Here is an 11,464-nt window from a genome sequence, read left to right as displayed (position 1 = left end):
CTCTTTCCCAGCACTGTTGGAAGCTTGCTCTTACCCTTTCCTATGTGTCTCCTGGTGTTTTCTATTGTAGAGTTCCGGTTTACATTAGAGAGCAGTCCCAGACAGAATCTGTTTCTGTTATTTGAAGGGTCTGTGAATCCATCAATAAGAATGCTCCGAGAGGAAGCCTGGAAAGTCTCCCCTACTCGGTTGTTGAGTTCATAGTAGGCAACTGAGCACCAGTGCTGGGGTTCCTCATAGCATACAGGCCGGAAGTCTGTAAGAAATAAAATCAGTGAGATCACAGTCACATTTGCTTTATACCCCAACTTGCTCTTGTAATGAGCCCCATCTCAGTCAGTGTCAACTTTGTCAAACTGGATGTCTCAGTAGTAGGTTCTATTTCTTCATAATTTCCTGGCCCTGATTCAACAAAAAACCTCAGTCTGGGCTTACCTTTAAGTGTGTAAGTAGACCTACTGATTCTCCTCTGCACTAAGTTAAACACAAAATTAAATTCTTTGCTGAATTAGGGTCCAAGCACTCCACTGGAAACTTTACAAGTTGTGTTTGTGCTGCAGGGCCTGTGCAACTATGTGGCACCACTGAACACGAGGAGCAAAGTAGTTTACAGGAAATGAAAACTAAGATGACCCTTCCTCCAGAACATGATTCACTCTAATCCCAAAACATGAGGTTTAAAAAGAAGCATTCCCCCCCTTTACTATTTTCTTTTCACACATTACAGGACATTCTGCTTCCAACTGGGACTACGAACAGAAATACTAAAATGCCACAAGAAAGACCATTTCTATTGGAAGCCCTAATCCCTCAGGCTCAGAATAAGGACAGCTGCCCTTTTGAACTTAACCTCTGAGCCTTATTTGTCTCATTAATGAAGAACCATATCCTGACCACCCACCAAGGGCATATGAGACCCAAAAAGTAGTGGAACCTAGCTAGAATGTATTTCTAAGTGAGAGGGACTAGGCAGGTGTTGTAAATGTCTTTGGGATATTTGTTCTGAAAAAAGGGTGTCTAGGAATGTGGTTGTTGTCACATGGCTATTATGCATGTCCACATATCCTGTTACCATCGTCCTCTCTCCTCCAGCTGTCTACTACACACATTTATATCTTCTTGTCCTAATTTAGGATGCAAGCACTTAAAGAGGTTGTCTTTTAACAGGTGTGTGCAAGGGATGCCCTAGACCTGAATGGGCATCTGAGTAGGATCATAGTGCTATAAATAACAAAACCAACTGTGATTATCCTGCATTTGAAGCAGACCACAGAAATCCTGTGCAGAGAGATTCTACATGCCATAAATGCCATGGATTAATGTTCTGTGGAGACAGGTGAATGACAGATGAGCCTGGGGGTCTTCCAGCTTTGAGGTTCAGAGATACTACTGCAGAAATAGCCGCACACTGGATATGAGGCTGCTCCATCCTGTGGCTCCAGGAAGGGAATGAGACAATTCCAGGCATCCTGAATTTTACCATGTCTCCCACAAAAAGCCTTCTGTATAGCTCTTTCTAGGGGCATGATGGCAGAGCATTTAAGGTTTCTTATTACAGCTCCACAGGTATGTATTTAAGGCTCACTTGCCCAAAGCTGCCCCCACATGACCTAGCTATAAAATAGGCAGCTGGTTATTTGGGTTGAAGAGTCAAAGGCAACCAGACATGACACCAGCCACATCACCCTATAGGTGCCATTGCCTACAGGAAGTGGTGTGTTTTAAACCTTAGGGCATTAGGATTAGACTGACCTTTAACAGATCTTCTTGCACTTGATGGTAATATGCTGCTGTGATATGGACTTTAACTGGCTAAACAGTAAGTAATACAAGACAGAAATAAAGATGGAAATAATAAAGCTTCTAATACAGTGTTTAAAGATGAATAAACACTTTACTCCAGAACTGAAGGTGATAAAGAAATCAGTCCTGATTTTGATATAGCTCTTGTTGCAGTACATAATCGCCCCGCCCCTTTTTTGATAACTTTGTCCCTACAACCCAGATAATCATGTTTGCTTTCATGAATATTTCTTTTAACTTTTGTGAACACAAAGAAGCAAGTAAAATCAGAACCCTCTGTGTCAGAAATGCAATAACTAAGTTTCTATATCACTCCCACACTGTTTCTGAATGATAAGTCTGGGCTGTGTCCTTAATCTTACAGGTGGCTGAAAGCTCAATGTTAAGGATCTGTGAACCTTTCTACTCAAAAGCCAATGTAATAACTCCTTGTCTACTAAGTTTTCTTTGGAGAGTAATATAAATAGTTATTTACTTTCAGTTTCTTCATCGGCAGATTTACCTCCATTGGGCAACGACAGCATTAGCTGACTGTTGGTTGCTGGATCCATTGATCGTCCATTTTGGTTTGCCATTTCTCTTGCATGGTAAGGGGGAGGTGGTGTTTCAACTAAAATAAAAGATAAAGATATAGAGATCAACAAGCTGGAAAATTATAACCAACTCTGCCTGGTAAATATTCAATATACTTCAGTACTGTTTAACAGGAAAAGGGTCCAAAACCAGACTGTAAGTGTGAATTCATCTTCTTCAAGTTCCAGTTCAGGACTGGTTCAGATTCAGCTGCCTGGAGTTCAATATGCTCTTATAGTTTTAGCTTTGGATTTTGGTTCAAAATGTCTGACTTTCCATATGCAGTTTGGATGCTGCCCAAAGTGATACAAATCCTGTTTAATTTCAGTTGTTGTGACCCAGAACTCTGGTCTCAATCTAGTCTCAAACTCAAGTGCCATGGAAGGAGACCAGCATTCATCTTTAAGTAAGGAGTTCCATAAATGTGAACCAAAACCCTGTTTGTGTGGGAGAACAGAGAGGAAGACAACCTGGTTAACTTCAACTGCCTTGAAAGGGGAAGGGAAGAGTCCCAAAAATACTTCAGGTCTAAATTAGCATCTTGTCAACAAGCCCTTGATGTGATTGACAGGCAGGAAGTGGAAGATAGGTACTTAGTGGAAGAAGTGCCTTACCCAGGCATCAAGGAGCAAATAAGGTTCTGTACTCTGGAACCCCTGCAGCCTCTGTATCAGATGCAAGCAAAAAATAATGAGGAATAAATTACAACAGTCTAGCCTGGAGGTAGCAAAAATATGTATAACCACAATGAGCTATACATGAGACAGAAAAGTGCTAGTGGAGGCCACTGTGATGTACTGTGATAAAATATGAGCTTCTAGGCTAAGAAAACAATGCAGAAGGTCCCTAAGTTCCTGGGCTGCCTCACGTGTGGTGGCCTCTCTCCTGTATACCAGTGGTGCATCCAGATGAGAGTGCATCTGTAGGGGCATGCATTTGCTATGGCACAAATAGCAGTAGCACATATTTGTGCAGTTGCTTTGTGTTTCAGGTTATGCCCCTGCATGTGCGCTCTGGCAGACGTCAAATTATCCTGGATGGGGTAGGGGAGGCTAGTGCCAAAACCTGTGCTAGCAGCTTTACCTGGGGTCCTGGAGACCTCCTGGGGCAGCAGCTGCACTGATCCGGCTGCATGGAGTCTGACTGGCAGCCACAATATAGCTCTGGATAGCCAGGCTCTGCGCTGCACCGCTTCTTTTGGAGATTTTTTTTTTACACCAGGATCTCCCAGTCTCAAATTCTGGCACTGTACTGCAAATTAGCAGCACGGTGAATGGACATATGTGCGCCACATGCAGTATGCAGTGCCTCAAACAGCTTTGAGGCATCACAAACCACACTTGTGCACTCATCTAGATGTGTCCCTGAGGTGCAAAAGGTACTTGCAGACAATTCAATATGGGAGGTGCCAAAAGCATTACTTATTAGGATTGATCTTTAGCCCATCTTCCACCCAAACACATATTTCTGTGAAACAATGAAAATGCAGTTCCAAGAGACCAGCAGGATGGGAGGCATAAGAGGCAGGTTCCAACAACATGACTTCCCAGTCCATATCCTAACATAATGTCTTTCATTGGATCAAACACATCAAAGGAGCACTAAGCTTGCAAAGAAACTGGGCAATGATGAACTTTTGAGAACTTCCTTTATGAGGAGCTCAATCCCTGAAGTGTTGCCATAGCACCCACACCTGCAAGGAGCACCACTGGGTTGATGACAGAAAGCTGATATATGTGATCTATCAGCAGGTATCAGTCTCCTTTCCTTCTTCCAGAAAATCAGCCACCATGTTAAGCACAACTGTCTGAGTCCAGGACTATTTTGATTTGTTAAAATAAGAACAATTGAGTACACATGGGATTAGCCCAGTTTCCACTCTCTCAATAACTTGTTTCAAAAAAGGAGAAAGTACAAGGTAGGCAGTAATCATTAGCATCGAAAGAACATTTTAAAAGGGAAGCTACTTTTTTCAAATCTGGGTGCATCTAGATGACACGCTTACTGAACACTACTGCACAGTAAGTTATTACTACTGCGCAGTAGCATTGCTGGACATGAACCATGATGTGACACTACTGCATAGTAGTAACAAGTTACTAACAGGCAACCGTGCCAGGACGCTACTGTTCAGTACCACCTACTTTTCTGCCTACTCTTATTTTACCTACTCTCAACAACTTCACAATGGGTGTCTCATGTAGATGCACCCTCTGACTACTTTCACTAAGATCAAGATAAACTCCTTCCTTTTAGCTGTCACCTCATTAGCCACAAGCTAGTCCAGACCAGTGGCAACTGACCAACAATAGCCTGACACACAGCCTGGCAAACACCCAGAATAGCTGAGGTATTTATCTCCCTCACACCCTGTGCTGCAGGGCTTAGCTAACCCCCCTTCTGATTTAGTCAATATTCTTGTCAAAGAACAATAGACACCAAAAGAAAATATACCACACATCATCTACCAGAGGGTCTTCTGATTACCAATTGGTGTCATTTACAGAATAGTAGATTAGGATGAGGGCTCCATTCTAACACATCCCAGGAAGGAACAGAAGGCTTTGGAAAACTAAAAAAGACACCATCTCTCAGACATGTTTCCACGTTAGAAAAACCCGACATACGCCTCAATCCTGAAAGCAGACCTGTGTGTAACCCTCCTCAGAGGGGTAAAATGCAACTGGAATGCAAAAATAGTTACAAATGTGCATGCAACAGTGGGATCCTACTTAGGAAGTCCAGATACTAGTACAGAAAGCAAGGCTGACATTTTCCCCTGTTTGGAGAGATCTAGCTAGGCCTGTGTATCACACAAACTCTATCTTGAAGACTTAAGTGGGCCTTTAATGGTCTGTGCATGTTGGCTGGCTCTGTATCTGGCTGGATTCAGCAACCATGGATACACACCGATTCATGAAATGACCATGGAACCTGCAAAAGAACAAGTATTGTACTCTCCAGATTAATGACTATTATTTGTTTCAGTAGTGCCCAGAATTGGGGCTCCAATGTTGTAGGCATTATACAGATAGTAAGAAGAGATAGCCCTTCTAAGAAACGTACAGCCTAACTTGTGGAGATGCAACAGACAGACGTGACAAAAAAAGGAGAGAAGCAGACAAGGAAGATCAGGGTAATGAAAAGAATATTATCTGCCATATTGGTGACAGAGGCAGTTACAACACAGACAGAAGATACCAAAAGCTATGACAGCCTTTCTAAAAATACATAAAATCAGCTACCCCTCCCTGATGTACATATCTTGCCAAACCAGAATGATATAAGCTCTGATGTATTGAAAATGGAAGCAGCTTAACCTGAATTCCAAGTGGTTTTGCACAGCTCCACTCCAGTTGAAATAAGTTAAATCAGGCTGTCCCCACAAAGCAACTTACAGGTGGCCTGACTCAACTGTTACACTGGTGTAAATCAGGTCAGCTCTACTGAAGTCAGGGGGACTACAAAGGTGTGTAAGCAGACTGGAAAGAGAATTAAGAGAGATCTGTGCGCCCCAGAATATCAGGATATATCTGCTAAGGTGCTAAACATGAGCTAACATGATTAATGACAAGGAATCCTGGTTTTCTCTGTTAAAAAATCAGGAATTCTCTGGGGAAAAAACCCCCAAATTCTCTGATTAAAAAACCCAAATCCGTATTTTTCCACAATCAAAATGAAACGCCACTATATATATAGGTATCAGTTGAACACAATGTTTTATTGATTTATTTACAATTTTAAAGCAATTTGGAAGCCTACCAGTGCCTCAATCATTATAATAAAATGCGATCTAAATACCTACATATTTTGGTGCTTGATTTTGTTATTTTTATCATGGAAAATCAGAGCTCCTCCTGCCCCTTTTGTTACCAGGACACGGGTCCAGCTGCAGCTGTCTCCCTGCATTGCTTAGTGGTGCTGAGCAGCCCTGATATGCCAGTGCTCTGCTCCTGCCCCTCACTCCCAAGCCACAGCCCTCAGTCCTGCCAGTGTCCCTCACTTCTGACTCACAGCCCTCTTCTCCCTGCCAGTGCCCCTCTCTCTGAGACCCCTGGCTCTGCTGGTGCTTCTCACTCCTGACCCACAGCCCTCGCAGCCATGCTGGAGTGGTGCCCCTGCCTCCAGACCTGCTGCACTCCACCCCTAAGCCCCAGCCACCAGAATGTATAGACCAGAGGATGTGGGCACAGGCATGGGCAACTGGTGCCTCCTAAGTCAGCGGGGACACTTGCCTGCCCCAGTGGCCAATCAGCAACCAGGGTCAGTATGATCGTGGATTGCTTCTCCTGGTGCCCCCACACTCTGGGCGGTGTTTTCAGGGGGGGCACCAGTGCTCTCGCCTGCCCCCCCCGTCTATCACCTAAGCGGGGAACGCTGCTGTCAGGGGGTGCACCAGCGCTCTCAGGCAAGGTTCCTTCTAAGCTGCGCGCATGCACAACTGCACACGATAAAAAATCTTGCCGTGCAGTGACTTTTTAATGCCGCGCACCTGCCCAGAGAGGAGCTGGGCTGCGGCTTCCTGTAAACCTTGGGCGTGGAGCGTGGTGGAGGCACCAGGACCAGTGTAGGACACTTACCAGCAGTAAGTTACCGTTTGGCTGCATGGGGGCTGCTCTGCTCCACTCCTCACTCCTCACCACACTGGCATCCCTGCCAGGAGGCAGAGCAGCGCGGGGCAAGCAGCAGCTCCTCCCCGGGCAAGGTGGGGGCGGGGATGGGGGCTAGGGCACAGCCAGGCACCACACGGGCTCCTCTGGCTCTAGGGAACTACTCCGCTCCCCAGCCCCTTTGGGTGAGCTTCGCCCCGAGCCCCGACGCCATGTGCCTCCCCGGTCCAGGGCAGTTGGGAGAATGGAGAACCTGCCTTGTGAGAGGAGATTGGTGGGTCATAGCTCCAGGCTTCAGGGCTTCTGCTGGTCACATGAAGGAGCAAGGAAAAGGTTACCCCTCTCAGCTTTAAGCCCTGGACATTGGCCACAGCCAGAAGTGGGAGATGGGCTGGGAGAGGGGGTGCTGGTGCCCCTGGAAGTAGTGAGAGACCTCCCAGGTGCAAGGACTGTGGGGGTTTTGCCAGCATCTAGCATGGGGCATGATCAGATGTCTAGGTCTGTTTGAACACATCTTGCCTAAGAAACATCCTGCCATTGCCATGGCAAAGGTCTTGGTGCTCCCGCTGTGTGTCCCGCTCCCAACACAGTGGGGTTGTGGGGCAGGGGCTGCCTCGGATCTGCGGTGTGTGAAAGGGGCTGGAGTGGATGTTGTGGACCCCATTGCAGTTTTCTGCCAGCATGTGCAGGAGCCCCGTCTGGGATTTCCCAGAAGGTCCCCTCTAGTCTAATGCTCCTGAATGCAAGCATTCCCCTGGTCCAGCTTCCAAAGAGGAGCCATTGAGAACTGAAGAGCTGGGAGCCTCATAACTGTACCAGCAAACTCGGACAGGCTTAAGAGTAGACGCTCTGACCCACTGGGAAACTTTGGCCGAGCTACTGGGGCAGAGCGAAGTGGCATATGCGGAAAGGGGGAGGCGGGACCAATTCAGGAACAGACAGAAGTGGCACACTCATGGACCAAAACAGCGTGCTCACAGATTGCTACACCTTAGAGGGAACATTGCTCTCAGGGGGTGCACATGCACCCCCATGCACCCACTACATGTTGCCACTGGGCACAGGTCATGCATTGGGGGAGTGGGGAGGGCATGTCCCCCCCCCAGATTTCTACACCCACAGTGGGGTTCAGGGCTGCAGCCAGGCTGGACCAGCTCTGGACAGAAGCCACCTCCACAGCCCAGCCGGAGGGACCTGACATGGGAGGGAGACAGCACTGCACCACCATGGCCACTAAGGTGAGGCACAGCAGTGGTGACACATAGTTGTGTCCCCCACTGCTGCTGGGCAGGCAGGGGGTGCCTCACCATGGCAGCATGGTACTCCCTCCCATGCCAGGCCCCACCCACTGGGCCACAGAGGCAGCTCATGCCTGCAGCTGGTCCACCCCAGCTGGCTGTAGCTTCATGCTACACCTCTCCTGATATGTCTCCTGTGCCCCTCCACCCCCTCTCACACCTCACCTGTGTCCCTCTCCCCACCCCCATAGACTTACCTGGAGAGAGGAATGGGAATTGCTCTTCACCACTGCCTAGCTGCCACGTACATGTACGTGCACATACATGCACATAGTGCCCCCTGGGTCCCACTTCCCACAGCCCCAAGCATCCCCTTGCAGGCTGGAACTCTGCCAGCCTGCAAGACAAAACCCACAGTTTCCTGCATTTTTCTCCTTCAAAGGGAAAAATGTGTTGAAGGAGAAAATCTCAGTTTTTCCACAGCAAACAGAAAACCTGAATCCCTGTTAATGATACTAGAAAGAAATCACAAAAAAGCCAGAGAGACAAAAAGGAAGAACAAAAAGAAATCTTACAGTGTTCACAACATCCAAGTCAAGTGGATGTTTAAGAATTAAAAATACAGTTTCTCTACTCCATATAAAACTGAAAATTATAATATTAAAGACAAGACTTAAATTCTCAATACTCAACATATTAAAGTTAAGCTACAAGATTCAAATGTGAACTCATCCATGAAAAAAAACAGAAGTGTAAATCAGGAGAGTTGTTTTAGTCGCCTAAGCAGGATTCAAGCCAAGACTTCCACACTTATGTTAACTTGGCCTTGCCTCACATTGTATTTACCTGAATCCAAGATGACATTGAATTTAAGATGACCCCCCCAATAATTAGAGCCTATACATGGAAAAGTATACATTTGTTATAATTTTAACAGAAGACTGTTTTAAATTCCCACCCCCTACACTGCTGTGCTGAGGGGCAAGAGTTCAGACCCCTGCCACTTGCTCCCTTGATCCTTGTTCCCCGTGCCTGTGTCTATCCCACTTTTGCCTGACTACCATATACCTCTCCATGCCTGTGCCTGCCCCCCAAACCCTGCCTCCTGTGCCTGCTCCCCTCTGCAGCCTGCTTCCCCCACCCCCTGCTCCTCGTGCAGCCTGCCCCCCCAACCCACTGACTACCCCCTAAAGCTTGGCTCCTCTGGCCTGGCTCCCCGCTACCCTCCAATCCCTGCATGCATTCTGCTGAAGCTCTGCTCCTCTTGGGCAGTCAGTGGTAGTATGGCCCTGGCCCCAACCCAGTCCAGCCAAGAAGAACTGGCAGCAGCTCTTGGCTGGACTGGGTCAGGGCTGGAAGGATCAGAGCTGAAGCAAAAGGTTAGTGGAGATGGGGTAGCTGGGGGAAGGGGAGCAGGGGTGTCAGAGGCAGGGGGTTGGGGGGTAGACACAGACACAAAGGCCAGGGGGTGGGAGATTAGGGTACTTGGTACCCCCCACATACCCCACAGTCTCCCCAGTGCTCTCCCAGCTATGTGCCTCCTCCCCACCAAATAAGCCATTCCAGATGGTGGGGCAGATGGTAGCTCAGCTTTGGCTTTGGCCCCAGGCTTGTACTCAAATCCAAGATGAGGCTTTCTTTTTCCTAAATGTGCACTGATACATCATTCCGATATCAGATTAGCACCGATATAAAGAAAATTTTCTGTATGAGAAATTGGCCTGATTCAGCTGATAATTTGTCCAATAAATGCCTGTGTGTGCGTGCAGCTGCAGTCCTGCACATAGGCAGTGAGGAGCAGAGCCGACAGTGTGGAGAACTGTGTGCAGCTGGTAAGTCTGGTGTGGTGGAAGGGGAGGGGAAAGGGGTCAGAGCGCAGATAAAGGCCCCTGTTGAGGGAGGATGTGGGGTTGGGGTTGGGGCAGGGGCTGTCCAACTGGGGGCATGGCTCATAGGGGAGGCATGGGGAGTGGGGGGCGGCTCTTGCCACTGTGTGCAGTTCATCTAGGAGGGCATGGGGAGGGAGCGTGTGCCCCCAGATCTGCGTGGGGCAGGGTGGGGCGTGCTGAGGCCAGGCTCTTCCCAGTCGGGCAGATTTGGGGGCACCCCCCAGCCATGCCCTCCTGGACAAGTGGTGGGAGCAGCAGCGGGAGCCACCAGACGAGCACCGGATGAGCTGTGTGCAGCGGTGGGAGCTGCCCCCCAACAAGCATCCCCTCCGATGAGCCGCGCCTCCATCCTGCACCTGCTCAGAACCACTTGTGGCTCTGTCCCACGCCCCTCCCCGCCCTGGCTGGTAAGTGCCTGCTCCTGCCCCAGTCCCATTCCCTCTCTCACTGCAGGGGCCTTGATCTGCCCCCCTCCCCCTGGCACCCCATCCCTCCCCTTCCACCACACCAGACTTACCAGCTGGATGCAGATCTTCAAACTGAAAAGCTGTGTATTGGAAATCAGATCAGTATTGGCCAATATGCCTCCTTAAAAATTGGCTACAGATATCAGCCCCCAAAATCTCTATCGGTGCACCCCTACTTTTTCCCCATGCCTCCTGGGGAAAAAAAACCTCATCTTGAATTTGAATAATGACAGCAATACAAATTTCATCCATTCTATTGAATAACACAAGCATCAACATATCCCTGACATGTTAAAACAATGTAAAAGTGTAAGAGGTTCAAAATATGGACCATGAATTATATTAACTTTACTGTAGTAGAAATCAGGGAGCTGACCCAAAATCCACAGGCATATCAATCAATGGGCATCTTTCAACCATCATCAACTGGCAATGTATCAGACCTATACCCTTTTTAAAATTTTTTTGGGGGATCCACAAGGGGTGATGATCCCAACAAGAAGCAAGCGGGGCAAGAGGGCCCAAAAGCCTCCCTGGCTCACCAAGGAAGTCCGGAATTGCCTGGTTGCCAAAAAGGTGGCATACACCCGGTGGAAGGGGGGGATATCTCCAAAGAAGAGTATACCTCCACTGCTTGGGCCTGTAGGGGGGCTGTTAGGAAAGCTAAGGCAGACATAGAGCTAGGACTAGCGTCCAAGATCAAAGATAATAAAAAGTCCTTTTTCAAATATATAGGGAAGATGAAGAAGGCACCGGGAAATGTGGGGCCCCTGCAAGATGCGCTGGGCAATCTGGTGGTTGCGCCAGAGGAGAAGGCAGACCTCTTTAACAAATTCTTCACCTCCATTTTCTTGTGCAGGGACTGGGACTCCCCCACCGTGATT

At 47.9% G+C, this 11,464-nt stretch overlaps 1 protein-coding gene across 7 annotated transcripts in view; it reads right to left on the bottom strand.

Moving 5' to 3' along the window:
• Positions 1 to 11,464, bottom strand: part of SMAD9 (SMAD family member 9) — a 68,453-nt gene that overhangs the window by 30,454 nt on the left and 26,535 nt on the right. For 6 of the 7 annotated variants that reach the window (XM_025209796.1, XM_025209795.1, XM_025209799.1 and 3 more), the window contains 2 exons: positions 2,279 to 2,413; positions 35 to 256 (listed from right to left, as the gene is read on the bottom strand). In XM_025209796.1, coding sequence (XP_025065581.1) covers positions 35 to 256; positions 2,279 to 2,413 — 357 coding nt within the window. The remainder of the gene's footprint in view (positions 1 to 34; positions 257 to 2,278; positions 2,414 to 11,464) is intronic. The other variant, XM_006028385.2, reaches the window with a different exon arrangement.

The sequence above is a fragment of the Alligator sinensis genome, unplaced genomic scaffold, assembly GCF_000455745.1.
Source record: "Alligator sinensis unplaced genomic scaffold, ASM45574v1 scaffold413_1, whole genome shotgun sequence".
NCBI lineage: Eukaryota > Metazoa > Chordata > Crocodylia > Alligatoridae > Alligator > Alligator sinensis.
This window is presented reverse-complemented; position numbering and strand designations above follow the sequence as displayed.